The sequence below is a fragment of the Pseudophryne corroboree genome, chromosome 8, assembly GCF_028390025.1.
Source record: "Pseudophryne corroboree isolate aPseCor3 chromosome 8, aPseCor3.hap2, whole genome shotgun sequence".
NCBI classification, from domain to species: Eukaryota; Metazoa; Chordata; class Amphibia; order Anura; family Myobatrachidae; genus Pseudophryne; species Pseudophryne corroboree.
The window spans coordinates 395,030,860-395,050,214 of NC_086451.1; the positions used below are offsets into that span (position 1 = coordinate 395,030,860).

Sequence of the window (19,355 nt, forward strand, 5' to 3'; positions counted from 1 at the left end):
TGTGGGGATTTGATCCTTGGTCCTATGGTTCCATGTGTGGTTGCTTCCACATAGCAATATATTCTAGATTTCAAGTGTAGGGATCTATTTCTTGGTCCTTTTGGCTCCTTTAGCATTTCTAAACTTAAAGTATTGGTTTTTATGTAATTGAATCCTTAAGACATCTTCTTAAGATTCTCCTCAATTTGTCTAATTTATTTTAATATGTCCGTAACTTGTTCTAGTCTAATGGCAAAACCAGGCTATTTCCCTTGGTAAACGTAAAATCATTTCCCAGTCCATAGAATCTATTAGTGGGAAAGTGAATTAAAGTAATTAATATAAATATTTTTTAAAAATATATATATTCTCTTTGCTCTTTATTGCCCGTTTAAGATTTGAATCAAGTAGATCATTTGTTACATATTACGGAGCACTAGTAAATCAGTGCTATCATCTGTTTCCTCTGTTACTTGTGATGCAGCTGTTTGTAGTCTGTATATTTGCTTTACTTATTTATTTTTTACATTTTTTTCTGTTTCTCTTTTCTATATATAGTTTATATTATATTTATTTATATATGCTCAAGGATTGAATTCTATAGATATTTAAAACCGTATATGTCAAGCTGTGGAGAGCTGACTTTTTATTTAGCTGTTTACTTATTATGAATGAGCCTCACCTGGCCGTATGCTTGTAACTGCTATAAATACTGAAAAATATTCTAGAGGAGGTATTCCTTTAAGAAAGTCACGTGATTCATGATGAAACACGTTAGGCTCCTCCCCTTTTATACTCTGATCACCGACTCCACCTTACCGGCACTGTTCACCCACGGGGATGCTCCCCGTTTTTCACCAGAGGACTTCTTCCACTATTAGTGGCTGCTCTGGCCAGCGCTATTGCACAGCGCCTCCTCCCGCTACTAGCGGCTATCATTACCCACGGGGAACTCCCCATCTCTCATCAGAGGACTTTTCCTGTTACTAGTGGCATCTTCTACTGCTATCAGTGGCCATCAGCAGCGGCTCCGACCAGTGACATCGGCTAGCATCTCTCCCTACCATCTACAAAAGTGGGCACTATAAAGTATTTCCACCAGCCCACGGGAGAGCACAGGAACTGTATTCCAACTAAGGACGTCTTCCACTGTAAGGAGCAGCTCCTGTCAGCGCATTTGTGCTTTTTTCCTCTCCTTCATCACCATATCAGTGGGCATTTCAGAGGTCTCCACCGAGGACGCTCGGTGTTACCAGCCCACAGGAGAGGTAACACTACACACATACCAATTGTCACATTAACCTATTGCCGGGACTTCCATTATTTAGCAGTGATAAAGTGCATGCTGCCTCTGCACTTACACAAAGTTTGAAGTTTCCTCTACTGCTCATATAGAGGGAAATCTCTGGAGTGATACATTATAACCAATTAGTTACATCAGTGTTACTATTTCTAAACAGTACTACTAATGCAAACTGCATTGAGTCAATATTACATACAAGAAAAGCTCATTTATTATGTTGACACTTATTGGAAATAGGTATGGTGTTTCAGAGTATAGATATTTTTTTATTTATTAATGTACTGTATACATGTTTATTTATCAGTGTTTTATCATAACAAATAAATAATCTTTTTATTTATATATTTTTGTCAGTTCTCCATATGCATTGTCTATTTATAACACCACAAGCGCAGCCTTCTTTTTTCTTTTAACTGCATCCGGAAAGTATTCACAGTGCTTCACTTTTTCCACATTTTGGTATGTTACAGCCTTATTCCAAAATGGAAAAAAGTAATTTTCGTCTTTAAAATTCTACACACAATACCCCATAATGACAACATGAAAAAGTGTTTTTTGGATTTTTGAAAATGTATTAAAAATAAAAAACTAAGAAATCACATGTACATAAGTATTTACAGCCTTTGCCATGAAGCTGAAAATTGAGCTCAGGTGCATCCTATTTGTCTCCATTGAATATCCTTGAGATGTTCCTACAGCTTAATTGGAGTCCACCTGTGGTATGTTCAGTTGATTGGACATGATTTGGAAAGGCACACACCTGTCTATATAAAGTCCCACACTTGACAGTGCATGTATGAGCTCAAACCAAGCTCGAAGTCAAAGGAATTGTCTGTTGACCTATGAGACCGGATTATCTCAAGGCACAAATCTGAGGAAGGGTACAGAAAAATATCTGCTGCTTTGAAGGTCCCAATGAGCATAGTGGCCTCCATCATCAGTAAATGGAAGAAGTTTGGAACCACCAGGTTGGCCGTCTAAACTGAGCAATCGGGGGTGAAGGGCCCTAGTCAGGGAGGTGACCAAGAACCCGATGGTCACTCTGTCAGAGCTACAGTATTCTTCTATGAAGAGAGGAGAACCTTCCAGAAAGACAACCATCTCTGCAGCAATCCACCAATCAGTACCATATGGTAGAGTGGCCAGACGGAAGCCACTCCTTAGTAAAAAGCACATGACAGCCCACCTGGAGTTTGCCAAAATGCAGCTGAAGGACTCTTAGACCATGAGAAACAAAATTCTCTGGTCTGATGAGATAAAGATTGAACTCTTTGGTGTGAATGCCAGGCATCATGTTTGGAGGAAACAAAGCTCCACTCATCACCAGGCCAATACAAACCCTACAGTGAAGTATGGTGGTAGCAGCATCATGCTGTGGGGATGTTTTTCAGTGGCAGGAACTGGGAGACTAGCCAGGATAGAGGGAAAGATGAATGCAGCAATGTACAGAGACATCCTGGATGAAAACCTGCTCCAGAGTGCTCTTGACCTCAGACTGGGGCGACGGTTCATCTTTCAGCAGGACAATGACCCTGAGCACACAGCCAAGATATCAAAGGAGTGGCTTCAGGACAACTCTGTGAATGTCCTTGAGTGGCCCAGCCAGAGCCCAGACTTGAATCCGATTGAACATCTCTGGAGAGATCTGAAAATAGCTGTGATCTGACGCTTCCCATCCAACCTGATGGAGCTTGAGAGGTGCTGCAAAGAGGAATGGGTGAAACTGCCCAAAGATAGGTGTGCCAAGCTTATGGCATTATATTTAAAAGGCTTGAAGCTGTAATTGCTGCCAAAGGTGCATCAACAAACGATTGAGCAAAGGCTGTGAATACTTATGTACACGTGATTTCTTAGTTTTTTCTTATTTGCAATAAATTAGCAAAAATCTCTTTTTCTTTTTTTTTTGTCATTATGGGGTATTGTGTGTAGAATTATGAGTACAAAACTGTATTTATTCCATTTTGGAATAAGGCTGCAACATAACAAAATGTCGAAAAAGTGAAGCGCTGTGAATACTTTCCAGATGCACTGTTATTTTTCTGATTAGTAGTGCTTGGTACTATAGGGTGTGCATCTGCATTTTTTTCTTTCTGTGTGGCGCTACAAGTCTTACCATGATAGTACCTCTCATTATGTTTGGAATTAGGGTCTGCAGTCCAAGGACCCCTTCCCCCATAAGTCACACTAATAAATTTACACATTTCAACCAAATCTTCACCCACAACACAAACCGTCCATCTTACAGGCAGTATGGTAGTAATCAGGACCTGATTCAGATATTTATGCAAATACCTCTGCAACCCCAAAACAGTTGTGATGCGCCCGCGTTTGAGTCACTACTTCCCCGTTACCTTCCATAAACACACCCTGTCACCCTGCAAATAATCCGCACTGCAAATGACATCGCAAGACCATTGCGCCACATGTGCAGGCAAATTTATACGCAAATGCAGTGGCAAAGAATTACTATTGTGTCCATCTATGAATCAGTCATTTTTTACTGATATACTACTGTATACTAGTAGGGGGAGGCCTCAGATTCAGAAGTTTATATGCACACTTAGAATGTTCTTGTGCAAAAAGTGAGTGCAAAATCAATGACTAAAACAAAAACAACCTCCAGCAGACATAGGGCCTGATTTATACCAGATCACTGCTGTGTGTTTTCGCACAGGGGGGTCATTCCGAGTTGTTCGCTTGGTAAATTTCTTTGCATCGCAGCGATTTTCCGCTTAGTGTGCATGCGCAATGTCCGCAGTGCGACTGCGCCAAGTAAATTTGCTATGCAGTTAGGAATTTTACTCACTGTTTTTTCTTCGTTCTGGTGATCGTAATGTGATTGACAGGAAGTGGGTGTTTCTGGGCGGAAACTGCCCGTTTTATGGGTGTGTGTGAAAAAACACTACCGTTTCTGGGAAAAACGCGGGAGTGGCTGGAGAAACGGAGGAGTGTCTGGGCGAACGCTGGGTGTGTTTGTGACGTCAAACCAGGAACGACAAGCACTGAACTGATCGCACTGGAAGAGTAAGTCTCAAGCTACTCAGAAACTGCACAGAGATGTCTTTTCGCAATATTGCGAATCTTTCGTTCGCAATTTTGATAAGCTAAGATTCACTCCCAGTAGGCGGCGGGTTAGCGTGTGCAAAGCTGCTAAAAGCAGCTTGCGAGCGAACAACTCGGAATGACCCCCAGTGGGCGATCAGGTACTAACTGTGCATGAGTATGCACCATAAAGCTCATGTGCATCGGACAGCAACAACAGGCATCGCCGCTCAGAGATGGAATGGTGCAAAAAATCCCATTGCACGGGCGTTCACAAGGTGATTGACAGGAGTAAGCCATTTGTGGGTGGTAACTGCCCGTTTATTGGAAGTGTCCAGAAAAATGCGGGTGTTCCCAAACGTTTTCAGGGAGGGTGTCTGACCTCAGCTCCGGCCCTGATCAGCCTGTTCTCATCGCACTGCAGGAGTAAGTCTTGGGCTGCGCAAACACTGCACAATGTGGATTTCAGCAGCTCAGCGTACACATAGGATCGCACACTTGCACAGTGAATTTACACTCCCCCTGGAGATGGCGACTATCTGAAAGCAGGACAGCAAAGTTTGCAGCCCAGCGATCAGGTCTGAATCACCCCCATAGAATGCTTTGCTTAAAAATGTCATTTCGTAGTCTGTGCTTGATAAATGACAGTTAAAAGCTGATTGGTTTGTTGCGGCCACTTCTCCACTTTATCTCTCTCAAGGACTTTATTTGACGAAGCAAAGCCGCAACTTCCTGGGGGGTCCCTTACAGTCAGCATAAGGCCTTGCATGGTTTACACAGCATGCGAGCGCCATTTTAAATTTTCCCCTTCAAGCCGCTAAGATGCAGTGACTTACAAAATTATTTTTATTAATTACGTTTTGGAATTATTGCGTGCCATTTTCTTGCTGTAGAAGCCCCAAAAACTTGATTCAGCTGCCCCTTTGACTTCCAACCATCAATAAACTTACCTGCGTTACACTAAAGAAAAAGTTAAGACTATTAAAAAAATAGTTGTAAATGTGTGTCTCAAAAAGTTGATGATACAGTCCAAGAATTTTTTTATTATTATTTTTTTACTATTGCTTTTATTTTATTTTTCGAATATTTAAGAACTACTTAAATAATGGCAGTAATAATGTTGTTTCTCAAACAGTTTCTTTTGTTAAGTTGTCATTAAAAATGTTTGTATAGGTTGGCAGCCTTGAAACTGACCTGCTTCATTTTAATGAGAAAGCAGTCAATAAAGTCACGAGGAGAACTGAGATCCAACGTCTCCATGTGTTCTTTCACCATTTCTGCAATAATTTCTTTGATTTTATCAACAGATTTTACATATTTCTTGTGAGGTCCTGGCATGTATTCAATCACTTTGGGAAAGATATTGTACATCTGAGAAGACATTAGAGCAATAACGTAAGGGCTTGTTGGCTAAACAAAACTTATATATAAAAGTACTGTAATAAACCATTAGGTCCTTAGACCTAATAATATTTACTAAAGGGCAAACTGTACTTTACTATTTAAGAACGATAACTGCAATGCTTTAAACCAATGACTACTGTGGTATGCAAATTGCCCCATATATGAAACAGCTGCTTACCAAGCGACATAAAAACTTTTCACTTATATGGATTACCACTGGATTATGTCAGACCAAAGTAGCATGAAGATGTTAGGTAAGCACTTATTAAATACACAAATTTTTATTTTTATGGTGACGACAAGTAATTGTCCCCTATAGAAGCATAATTGAGGCAGGGGTTTGCATTGTTGTGTTACAGCACGGAGGTCGTCTCTTCTAATTCCAGTAATGGCCTACCTGTGTGGAGTTTCTCCCTGTTCTTGTGTTGGTTTCCTTCCACACTCCAAAAACATACTAGTGGGGTTATTGACTTGTGACAACAAATTAACCCTAGTATACTATATAACTCTGTGTGTCATGTGGTAGGGCATATAGATTGTAAACTCCTCTGGGGTAGGAACTGATGTGAATGGCCAAATATTCTCTGTAAAACTCTGTGTATTATGTATGCTCTATATAGAAAACTATGAATGATAAATATTAACTAAGGGAATAAATTATTTTATAAATAATGGAGCATGATGTATTTGTTTACTATTGAGGCAATAGTGTTTTGTTTCTTAAGTGGGCCACATTCTACGGACACTTTTGTCACTATAAGTGCAAGTCTGTATTGTCACCACAGTACACGTGACACTTCAGGCTCTACAAGCATTAACATTCAAGAACACTCATGAGCTCTATTGGTTTCTTTAAAAGAATTTAAGGGGTAAAAATGTATGTATCACAACCAATTCTCCATGTGGTTTGGCATAACTTCATATGGTTTACGGGTTTGCAAACAGGGTTGGACTGCCCCACAGGGGTACAGGAGAACCCCTGGTGGGCCCCACTGCCTGCCCCCTTCCCCTTCCTCTAGGGATCAAGTTCCAGACTGTGTACTTAAATTATACATTATATATAGGCAGTAGCGGATCTTGCCACGGGCAAGCAGGACTTTTGCCCGGGGCGCCGCCTTCCGGAGGGCGCTGGCACCATCTGGAGGGCGCCGTACCATGGCAAGATCCACCACTGGTGTGCCCTCCGCTGCCCGCTGTGTCCCCCGGCTGTCCGGCTGTGTCTCCTGTGAAGGGAACTAGACGCGTAGCATCTAGTTTCCCTTCGTGGAGAGGACCTTTTGCTGTGCGGTGCGCGATGACATCATCGCGCACCGCTCAGCATTTAAGCGGCGCTACTACTGTACAGGGGGCGTAACTGACCATGCCCCTGTATTAAGCCACGCCCCCGTTTCCTGTCCCCCGGCTGTGTCTCCTGTGAAGGGAACTAGATGCGTAGTGTCTAGTTTCCCTTCGTGGAGAAGACCTTTTGCTGTGCGGTGCGCGATGACATCATCGCGCACCGCTCAGCATTTAAGCGGCGCTACTACTGTACAGGGGGCGTAATTGACCACGCCCCTGTATTAAGCCACGCCCCCGTTTCCTGTCCCCCGGCTGTCCGGCTGTGTCTCCTGTGAAGGGAACTAGACGTGTAGCGTCTAGTTTCCCTTCGTGGAGAGGACCTTTTGCTGTGCAGTGCGCGATGACGTCATCGCGCACCGCTCGGCATTTAAGCGGCGCTACTACTGTACAGGGGGCGTAACTGACCACGCCCCCTGTATTAAGCCACGCCCCCATTTCCTGCCTGGGGCGCAGAGAGGGCTCGAATCGGCCCTGTATATAGGTTACCTTATACTGCACAAGACTTTTGTTTGTTTGCTACAGTGCATTGTGTATTTGCTACAGTGCATGCATGCACAAGCTGTATTTACTGTACAGTATATATTTAAAGGGGCCCAGACCATGCATTCTTTCATGGTTATGTAAATCAATGTGGTGGATGGCCACCCCCCCTCTGTAGTCTGGCCACACCCCTAAACATGGGCCCCTACCACTGCATTTCCCTGGTTGACCCTTCGTGCCCCGACACTGTTTGCAAACCACCACACATCATATGCAGTTGGAGTTGTCACCTTAATCTGTAGTGGTTAGTAAACTGCATACAAAGGCTCCAAATTCGTTCCTTACCTGTCCTGAAACAGAGCTAAACCATTGAAAGAGTTCATTTAAGAAATTTAGCAGGCGGAGGAAAGTTTCGTCTTCATAATCAAACCGATCCCCAAAAACTACAGAGCATATGACATTTGAAACAGCTTTGCTCAAAAAGAGTGTTGGATCCAGTGGCTGTCCTGTCATTAGAAAAGACACAGGAGTGATTTTTATCATCTGTGCTTTTTACGATACATGCAATTTTACAAAGCATTGCTCACATTATTCAGCACCATTTACAGTACTTGTCTAATTGATATTTAAGATTGTTCTGACTAGCGCCAATTTGGTGCAAATATGAGTCTGGTCCTACCCAAAGCCAAGGTGAAAATAAACCTCCAAATGGGTGTCAGAAGGGATTACATGGGCAAAGAGAAATTATTGTCTGGCATTGGCTATTGAGGACCTGTTTTAATGTTCAGTACTTACGGCAGCTGGTGGAGAAACTGAAGTTAGTAATCTCAAATCTTTTTACCTTATCCATTGCTGGGTTCTAATTTTGATCTTTAGGTTGAGGTGACAACAATGAAGTCAAACACCCCAAACAATTAATCCTCTTTGTGACTGAATACTTAACTGATATCAAATACTTAATAAAAGATGAGATGTCGCAGCTGCTGCCAAAGGATGCAGGGGAAGACCCCAGACTGCAGGGTCAGTATTTTTGGCCTTTAATGGGCATACAGAGGTGGATGAGGTCTGTTTGGCACATTAGAGGCATGTAGTTATCTGATGGGCATGTGGAGATGGTCTGATGGCTTTGGGGAGCTCTGATGGCATTTAAGGGTGATGTGGGATTGGGTCTGATGTGCACTAAAGGCAATTTTACAAAATAAATTAACATTAATTAACATGGGACTTCTGAAGATGGGACTCGTGGTTCCAATTCGACCTCCTTCTATTTGTTTATAGTTTTAATCTGACATCTTCTTTCTATTAAAGTGCTTCTAATAAAAACGTCAAAGTAATCCCATACTACTGCTGAAGTTGTGACTGATATTTTATCCCAAAAATGTTGCTCCCAGGTATCAACCACATCAGAGCCCACACCTATCTAAGTGTGCCAAACCAGGTTTTACTTCCAAAATCTGGGTCTCCCAACTGCTACCAAATCTACAGTTGCCTGTGAGTAGTTGAGGATGCCCCTGGACAAATATTCTACGGCAGTAACCAGTAACAGGTTATGGGACATAAGTATAATATCAATATTGGAAAGTGAGTGGTACTGTAACATGTAGAAAGACAAGAAAATTGCTTCTCCAAGGTATGCCTAGCTCTCATCTACTGTACATGTATAAAACCATTTTCATTCAGAATATCAGAGGAGTTCAGTTGAGTAAATATTTCTCTCCACCTATTTCTCATGGGTTCAAAACATGGTTAAAATTACTTAACTATATGGGATGTTGGGGGAAAGAAACTACTATACATATATGATGATGAACCAACACCTGAGAAAATACTTTACATCTATTTAGACTTATATTATCAGTGGTCCTTACCCTTTACTGTCTATAGCTTAGATGGGTTTCGTTCACTTTGATTTTAGACATATGCAAATTTGAGAAAGAAGGCGAGTCCTTTGTACAGTATGTAGTGCACTAAGACCACAGAAGTTATTTGGTTTAAATTAAGAACCTTATTACATTTTCATGAAATGTATCTCAAACTCATTATACTAATGCACATCCCTAAATATTTAGAACATTATGTAAGAAGTAGAGATGAGCAGGTTTGGTTCTTAGAGAACCGAACCCCCCCCCCCCCCCCCCCCCGAACTTCACGATCTGAGCCAAGATCCAAGTCCGGCTTGTGACTTCCTGCCAGACTAGGATCCCAGAACAAGGCAAAACGTCATTATCACACTGTCGGATTCTCGTGGGTTTTGGATTCCATATAAAGTGCCGAGCGTCGCCGCCATTTTCACTCCGGACTTGGAGAGTGAGGGATACAGACCTCTGTCTCTCTCTGTGGGTGGTGGCATTGGGTGTGGTCAGTGTGTGCTCTTTAGTGGTGCTGTCCTGGGTGCTTTCCTGGCTGTCACTTTGCTGTACTGTGCTGTTAGGGGTGCTGCAGTTGTACATGGGTGTTGCTGTCCTGTCACTGTGCTGTTCAGGAGCACTGTCCTCTATGCTGTAAAAATATAGCGGTGCGAATGGAGTCTAGATTTGGAGTGAAGAAAAGTGAGTCACTGTGAGGCGGTCACATTGCAGTGTCAAAGTCACTGTGACCAGACGGACAGATGAGAGGCTGAGGCTGCTTTCACAATTTCAAGCAGCACAGGAGCCAGAGCACTGACCGGGAGTAGGACTCAGGAGTGGGACATTCTTTTACGTTTAACACCATTTCAATCCGGGTAAGAAATGAAATAAGGACTCAGAGGAGATGCTTTTACATATATATGTATTACAGTGCGTTACGGTGGCATGTATAATAGGAAATGGGGCAGGGGGGCATGAGGCACTTACAGTGTGTGGCATATCATATGGGGCGGGGGCATGCACATTTACTATCTATCTATCTATCTATCTATCTATCTATCTATCTATCTATCTATCTATCTATCTATCTATCATGACCAGCACTCCCAATACTGGTACTCAGCAACCGCGGTGCACAACTCCAATAACTTAAATATAGGAAGAAACAGCGGCACTCCAGCGGATTTTTCAAATAATACACAACAATAGTTGTGTCAGCGGTGTTTCAGATTTTACTCCTTTGTCAGGCAACAAAACTTGATAACAAACACATTACTCACCTAAATATTACATTATTCATTCCTTTAGAATGTAAGCTCTCACGAGCAGGGCCCTCTTCCCTCATGTGCTTATTCTTTTTCTTACTGTAATAATCTTCAACTCCACCAAATCCAGCAGTCTTCTGCCACCTGATACTTATTCCAGTGTCATCTGCTGATGTAGCTATGTTTATTTACCCTGTACTTGTCCTATACTGTCATCAACTGTAAGCTGCTGTTTTCCTGTTTTTGATTATTTGTTTATGTATTCTGTAATTGGGCGCTGCGGAACCCTTGTGGCGCCATATAAATAAAGGATAATAATAATAATAATAATAATAAAATACCCAGCGATGTCTCCTCCTTGCAAAACGCGGTCAACTCTGGGTATTTAGGTGAGTAATGTGTTTATGTTTTGTTGCCTGACAAAGGAGTAAAATCCGAAATGTCGCTGATACAACTATTGTTGTTGTGTATTATTTGCAAAATCCGCTGGAGTGCCGCTGTTTCTATATATATATTAGTCAAAAATTTGCCCTTATCTTGCGCTATTTGATCAGCAGAACCTCCAAAACAATCCCCCTGTTAGTAAGGATTCAGACCGCATATCACCACCAAATGAATCGGAGGGCACTTAATTACTTTCTATTAGACCAGCATTTTGTACAGAAAGTCAATTTATCTCCAAAAATATTTCTATAAAAAATATGTGCTTAGTTCAACACAAATAGATCAGCAAACCCTTTTTCACATACATATAATTTTGAACATAATTTTATGTCAGAAGATAGTAAAAGTGGGGTATTTCTCTTCACATCCCTTACTAGGATGTGTGTATATATATATATATATATATATATATATACATACATACATACATACATACATACATACAGTGTGTTGAGGTCGCGGTGGCTTGTATAATGTGTACCGGGGCAGGGGGGGCATGCACATACAGTGTGTGGCATATGTGGGGGCATGCATTGTATAGGCAGTGTGGCATATAATGTGGGGGCATGCATTGCACAGGTGGTGTGACTGTGAAATATAAATATATATATATAATAATAATAATAATAATTTTATTTATATAGCGCTCTTTCTCCAACAGGACTCAAGGCGCTTTACAGACATCAAAAACAATGCACATGATACAGAGGATTTGAGTAATACAACAATAGACAAGCAACAAAGACATGAAAGAAAACCTTAAGCCCACAGAAAGCATAACGCAGGATTGGTGCAGGCATTTTGGGTAATAACTTCCAAGGGTTGTGTATTCCACCCTTATAGGTACCAAGTGCAGCAGCCATCTTGGGCGCTAAGCGTAGGATTACCCAGGGTGGAATAGTCTACCCCTAGAAGAGATGACACAAAATGGGGGTGATTTCAGAGTCCTACAGTTTAGAGTAGGGTTCCAACAAAACCACAAGGTCCATGTATTTTTCATCCCATTATATATATTATATATATATAATATACATACACAAAAGGTCCCTGGCACTCCGGACTTACGTTCACCTTGCTCCGGTGCCCTCCCTGCTGTTTACTTATGCTAATTAGCCATGTGTTTGGAGGCTGCACCGTTATAGCATATGTTTCTGCTGCTATTCACAAGCACATTGTTCGGCGACACGTCACTTCCGGCGGAAGTGACGTCACCGCCGGAAGTCAGGCGCCGAGTAGCGCGATTTGTAAACAGACCTGTGGGTCTGGTTTATAAGGTATTAACAGACTAAATTCAAGTTTATTTAGGCTGATATGGACAATGTGCTTATATGCACTATTCTAAGCTGTGCAGCACTGATTTTGTTAAATAGAATTCTACTTCCGGTTTCGGAGCTGACGTAAACCGGAAGTGATTTGCATAATGAAAATCTAATTGTTGTGGGTATAAATAGGACCTCATTACAGCATACTCTGATCTCCTGATGAAGCCCTGAGCTGGGCGAAACGCGTTGAGACACCGAACTACTGACCTGCCGACCTACCTTTGCTGACATTTATGTCCTTTATAAGCTAAGCAATTTATTACTATTTTTTATAAATTCTTTGTATACTAAATAAATATATATCTTTCTACAAGAGATACTGATTAGATCGTTACTATATCATCGAAAAAGGTATCCAGATGACCACCACCCTCTGATGAGGACAAAGACTTAAGTGTTTACACTGATACGCCTAAAACCATTGTTTAATCTGGTACGCATGTAACTTTATGTGAGACGTACAAATAACTGACACAAATTGTTGAATAATTACTATGCTATATAGCGATTCCCTGTCTCCTAAATTCTATTTAGATTCCACCGGAGGTATGGACTTGAAGACCATGGGGACCGATAGGCATTGAGTCAAGCCGTAATCCGGTACGCAATATTATTCTTGCGTGTGACGAAAACTAACCTAAGGGATACTACACTAAAGGCGCTCTGCTGTTTCTTCCTCTACTTTCAGATATATATATATATATATATATATATATATAATATACATACACAAAAGGTCCCTGGCACTCCGGACTTACGTTCACCTTGCTCCGGTGCCCTCCCTGCAGATCTGCATCTGTATATAAAGTCCTTATATGGGCGGCACTCAGAGGCTATTACACGCAGTATATGTGAAAAAAGCCCCGCATGATGAATTTATTAATGACATTCTGGGGTATTATTCCCCTTCCTCAGCCAATCAGAAAAATCAAACACAGTGCTATTTATAAGATAAAACAACCCTTACCCTCCAGTACAGCTCCAGTGTGTCCCCACTCTCCCGGCCGCCGGCCCATAGTGGCACTTCCGGTCGCGGGTCTCACGTCGCGCCAGGAAGTGAGGTCACCCGCCCGGCTCCGGTTGCCATGGGTACACACTGTGAATGAAAACAGTGTAGAGTGAAACTAATATATAACTTTGTGAGAGGATGCAAAAGCAATTTAAAAACAATTTAAAAACAGAGTACATTTTATATAAACTGATGCATGAATGTGCTAAGTGTAAAAAATTTGATATATGTATAAATATATATAAATAAAAACACCAAAAGTGCATATGTAGACCGTGTTGGAGAATTACCATAACAATTTATGCATATATGATAAAAATGACCATAACAATTTATGCATATATGATAAAAATGTCAAAAACCACTAGTGACTTGTATCAAATTAATAAAATAAAGTAAATACCAAAAAAGATCTCTTATTACTAGAGATGAGCGCCTGAAATTTTTCGGGTTTTGTGTTTTGGTTTTGGGTTCGGTTCCGCGGCCGTGTTTTGGGTTCGAACGCGTTTTGGCAAAACCTCACCGAATTATTTTTGTCGGATTCGGGTGTGTTTTGGATTCGGGTGTTTTTTTCAAAAAACCCTAAAAAACAGCTTAAATCATAGAATTTGGGGGTAATTTTGATCCCAAAGTATTATTAACCTCAAAAAACATAATTTACACTCATTTTCAGCCTATTCTGAACACATCACACCTCACAATATTATTTTTAGTCCTAAAATTTGCACCGAGGTCGCTGTGTGAGTAAGATAAGCGACCCTAGTGGCCGACACAAACACCGGGCCCATCTAGGAGTGGCACTGCAGTGTCACGCAGGATGTCCCTTCCAAAAAACCCTCCCCAAACAGCACATGACGCAAAGAAAAAAAGAGGCGCAATGAGGTAGCTGTGTGAGTAAGATAAGCGACCCTAGTGGCCGACACAAACACCGGGCCCATCTAGGAGTGGCACTGCAGTGTCACGCAGGATGGCCCTTCCAAAAAACCCTCCCCAAACAGCACATGACGCAAAGAAAAAAAGAGGCGCAATGAGGTAGCTGTGTGAGTAAGATTAGCGACCCTAGTGGCCGACACAAACACCGGGCCCATCTAGGAGTGGCACTGCAGTGTCACGCAGGATGGCCCTTCCAAAAAACCCTCCCCAAACAGCACATGACGCAAAGAAAAAAAGAGGCGCAATGAGGTAGCTGACTGTGTGAGTAAGATTAGCGACCCTAGTGGCCGACACAAACACCGGGCACATCTAGGAGTGGCACTGCAGTGTCACGCAGGATGTCCCTTCCAAAAAACCCTCCCCAAACAGCACATGACGCAAAGAAAAAAAGAGGCGCAATGAGGTAGCTGTGTGAGTAAGATTAGCGACCCTAGTGGCCGACACAAACACCGGGCCCATCTAGGAGTGGCACTGCAGTGTCACGCAGGATGTCCCTTCCAAAAAACCCTCCCCAATCAGCACATGATGCAAAGAAAAAGAAAAGAAAAAAGAGGTGCAAGATGGAATTATCCTTGGGCCCTCCCACCCACCCTTATGTTGTATAAACAAAACAGGACATGCACACTTTAACCAACCCATCATTTCAGTGACAGGGTCTGCCACACGACTGTGACTGATATGACGGGTTGGTTTGGACCCCCCCCAAAAAAGAAGCAATTAATCTCTCCTTGCACAAACTGGCTCTACAGAGGCAAGATGTCCACCTCATCTTCACCCTCCGATATATCACCGTGTACATCCCCCTCCTCACAGATTATCAATTCGTCCCCACTGGAATCCACCATCTCAGCTCCCTGTGTACTTTGTGGAGGCAATTGCTGCTGGTCAATGTCTCCGCGGAGGAATTGATTATAATTCATTTTAATGAACATCATCTTCTCCACATTTTCTGGATGTAACCTCGTACGCCGATTGCTGACAAGGTGAGCGGCGGCACTAAACACTCTTTCGGAGTACACACTTGTGGGAGGGCAACTTAGGTAGAATAAAGCCAGTTTGTGCAAGGGCCTCCAAATTGCCTCTTTTTCCTGCCAGTATAAGTACGGACTGTGTGACGTGCCTACTTGGATGCGGTCACTCATATAATCCTCCACCATTCTATCAATGTTGAGAGAATCATATGCAGTGACAGTAGACGACATGTCCGTAATCGTTGTCAGGTCCTTCAGTCCGGACCAGATGTCAGCATCAGCAGTCGCTCCAGACTGCCCTGCATCACCGCCAGCGGGTGGGCTCGGAATTCTGAGCCTTTTCCTCGCACCCCCAGTTGCGGGAGAATGTGAAGGAGGAGATGTTGACAGGTCGCGTTCCGCTTGACTTGACAATTTTGTCACCAGCAGGTCTTTCAACCCCAGCAGACCTGTGTCTGCCGGAAAGAGAGATCCAAGGTAGGCTTTAAATCTAGGATCGAGCACGGTGGCCAAAATGTAGTGCTCTGATTTCAACAGATTGACCACCCGTGAATCCTTGTTAAGCGAATTAAGGGCTGCATCCACAAGTCCCACATGCCTAGCGGAATCGCTCCGTGTTAGCTCCTTCTTCAATGCCTCCAGCTTCTTCTGCAAAAGCCTGATGAGGGGAATGACCTGACTCAGGCTGGCAGTGTCTGAACTGACTTCACGTGTGGCAAGTTCAAAGGGCATCAGAACCTTGCACAACGTTGAAATCATTCTCCACTGCACTTGAGACAGGTGCATTCCATCTCCTATATCGTGCTCAATTGTATAGGCTTGAATGGCCTTTTGCTGCTCCTCCAACCTCTGAAGCATATAGAGGGTTGAATTCCACCTCGTTACCACTTCTTGCTTCAGATGATGGCAGGGCAGGTTCAGTAGTTTTTGGTGGTGCTCCAGTCTTCTGTACGTGGTGCCTGTACGCCGAAAGTGTCCCGCAATTTTTCTGGCCACCGACAGCATCTCTTGCACGCCCCTGTCGTTTTTTAAAAAATTCTGCACCACCAAATTCAAGGTATGTGCAAAACATGGAACGTGCTGGAATTTGCCCATATTTAATGCACACACAATATTGCTGGCGTTGTCCGATGCCACAAATCCACAGGAGAGTCCAATTGGGGTAAGCCATTCCGCGATGATCTTCCTCAGTTGCCGTAAGAGGTTTTCAGCTGTGTGCGTATTCTGGAAAGCGGTGATACAAAGCGTAGCCTGCCTAGGAAAGAGTTGGCGTTTGCGAGATGCTGCTACTGGTGCCGCCGCTGCTGTTCTTGCGGCGGGAGTCCATACATCTACCCAGTGGGCTGTCACAGTCATATAGTCCTGACCCTGCCCTGCTCCACTTGTCCACATGTCCGTGGTTAAGTGGACATTGGGTACAACTGCATTTTTTAGGACACTGGTGAGTCTTTTTCTGACGTCCGTGTACATTCTCGGTATCGCCTGCCTAGAGAAGTGGAACCTAGATGGTATTTGGTAACGGGGGCACACTGCCTCAATAAATTGTCTAGTTCCCTGTGAACTAACGGCGGATACCGGACGCACGTCTAACACCAACATAGTTGTCAAGGACTCAGTTATCCGCTTTGCAGTAGGATGACTGCTGTGATATTTCATCTTCCTCGCAAAGGACTGTTGAACAGTCAATTGCTTACTGGAAGTAGTACAAGTGGGCTTACGACTTCCCCTCTGGGATGACCATCGACTCCCAGCGGCAACAACAGCAGCGCCAGCAGCAGTAGGCGTTACACGCAAGGATGCATCGGAGGAATCCCAGGCAGGAAAGGACTCGTCAGACTTGCCAGTGACATGGCCTGCAGGACTATTGGCATTCCTGGGGAAGGAGGAAATTGACACTGAGGGAGTTGGTGGGGTGGTTTGCGTGAGCTTGGTTACAAGAGGAAGGGATTTACTGGTCAGTGGACTGCTTCCGCTGTCACCCAAAGTTTTTGAACTTGTCACTGACTTATTATGAATGCGCTGCAGGTGACGTATAAGGGAGGATGTTCCGAGGTGGTTAACGTCCTTACCCCTACTTATTACAGCTTGACAAAGGGAACACACGGCTTGACACCTGTTGTCCGCATTTCTGGTGAAATACCTCCACACCGAAGAGCTGATTTTTTTGGTATTTTCACCTGGCATGTCAACGGCCATATTCCTCCCACGGACAACAGGTGTCTCCCCGGGTGCCTGACTTAAACAAACCACCTCACCATCAGAATCCTCCTGGTCAATTTCCTCCCCAGCGCCAGCAACACCCATATCCTCCTCACCCTGGTGTACTTCAACACTGACATCTTCAATCTGACTATCAGGAACTGGACTGCGGGTGCTCCTTCCAGCACTTGCAGGGGGCGTGCAAATAGTGGAAGGCGCATGCTCTTCACGTCCAGTGTTGGGAAGGTCAGGCATCGCAAACGACACAATTGGACTCTCCTTGTGGATTTGGGATTTCAAAGAACGCACAGTTCTTTGCGGTGCTTTTGCCAGCTTGAGTCTTTTCAGTTTTCTAGCGAGAGGCTGAGTGCTTCCATCCTCATGTGAAGCTGAACCACTAGCCATGAACATAGGCCAGGGCCTCAGCCGTTCCTTGCCACTCCGTGTGGTAAATGGCATATTGGCAAGTTTACGCTTCTCCTCCGACAATTTTATTTTAGGTTTTGGAGTCCTTTTTTTTCTGATATTTGGCGTTTTGGATTTGACATGCTCTGTACTATGACATTGGGCATCGGCCTTGGCAGACGACGTTGCTGGCATTTCATCGTCTCGGCCATGACTAGTGGCAGCAGCTTCAGCACGAGGTGGAAGTGGATCTTGATCTTTCCCTAATTTTGGAACCTCAACTTTTTTGTTCTCCATATTTTATAGGCAGAACTAAAAGGCACCTCAGGTAAACAATGGAGATGGATGGATTGGATAGTTTACTAGTATACAATTATGGACGGACTGCCACGGTTAGGTGGTATAAAAAAACCACGGTTAGGTGGTATATATTATAATAATAATACAATTATGGATGGACGGACTGCCTGCCGACTGCCGACACAGAGGTAGCCACAGCCGTGAACTACCGCACTGTACACTGGTTGATAAAGAGATAGTAGTATACTCGTAACAACTAGTATGACACTATGACGACGGTATAAAGAATGGAAAAAAAACCACGGTTAGGTGGTATATATTATAATAATAATACAATTATGGATGGACGGACTGCCTGCCGACTGCCGACACAGAGGTAGCCACAGCCGTGAACTACCGCACTGTACACTGGTTGATAAAGAGATAGTAGTATACTCGTAACAACTAGTATGACACTATGACGACGGTATAAAGAATGGAAAAAAAACCACGGTTAGGTGGTATATATTATAATAATAATACAATTATGGATGGACGGACTGCCTGCCGACTGCCGACACAGAGGTAGCCACAGCCGTGAACTACCGCACTGTACACTGGTTGATAAAGAGATAGTAGTATACTCGTAACAACTAGTATGACACTATGACGACGGTATAAAGAATGGAAAAAAAACCACGGTTAGGTGGTATATATTATAATAATAATACAATTATGGATGGACGGACTGCCTGCCGACTGCCGACACAGAGGTAGCCACAGCCGTGAACTACCGCACTGTACACTGGTTGATAAAGAGATAGTAGTATACTCGTAACAACTAGTATGACACTATGACGACGGTATAAAGAATGGAAAAAAAACCACGGTTAGGTGGTATATATTATAATAATAATACAATTATGGATGGACGGACTGCCTGCCGACTGCCGACACAGAGGTAGCCACAGCCGTGAACTACCGCACTGTACACTGGTTGATAAAGAGATAGTAGTATACTCGTAACAACTAGTATGACACTATGACGACGGTATAAAGAATGGAAAAAAAACCACGGTTAGGTGGTATATATTATAATAATAATACAATTATGGATGGACGGACTGCCTGCCGA

General features: G+C 43.2%; 1 protein-coding gene across 2 annotated transcripts in view; it reads right to left on the reverse strand.

The window, feature by feature from the left end:
• LOC134949263 (cytochrome P450 2C5-like) overlaps positions 1-19,355 on the reverse strand; it is a 166,708-nt gene that overhangs the window by 43,194 nt on the left and 104,159 nt on the right. For both annotated transcript variants that reach the window (XM_063937752.1, XM_063937751.1), the window contains exons 4-5: positions 7,892-8,052; positions 5,519-5,695 (exon numbers count right to left, since the gene is read on the reverse strand). In XM_063937752.1, coding sequence (XP_063793822.1) covers positions 5,519-5,695; positions 7,892-8,052 — 338 coding nt within the window. The remainder of the gene's footprint in view (positions 1-5,518; positions 5,696-7,891; positions 8,053-19,355) is intronic.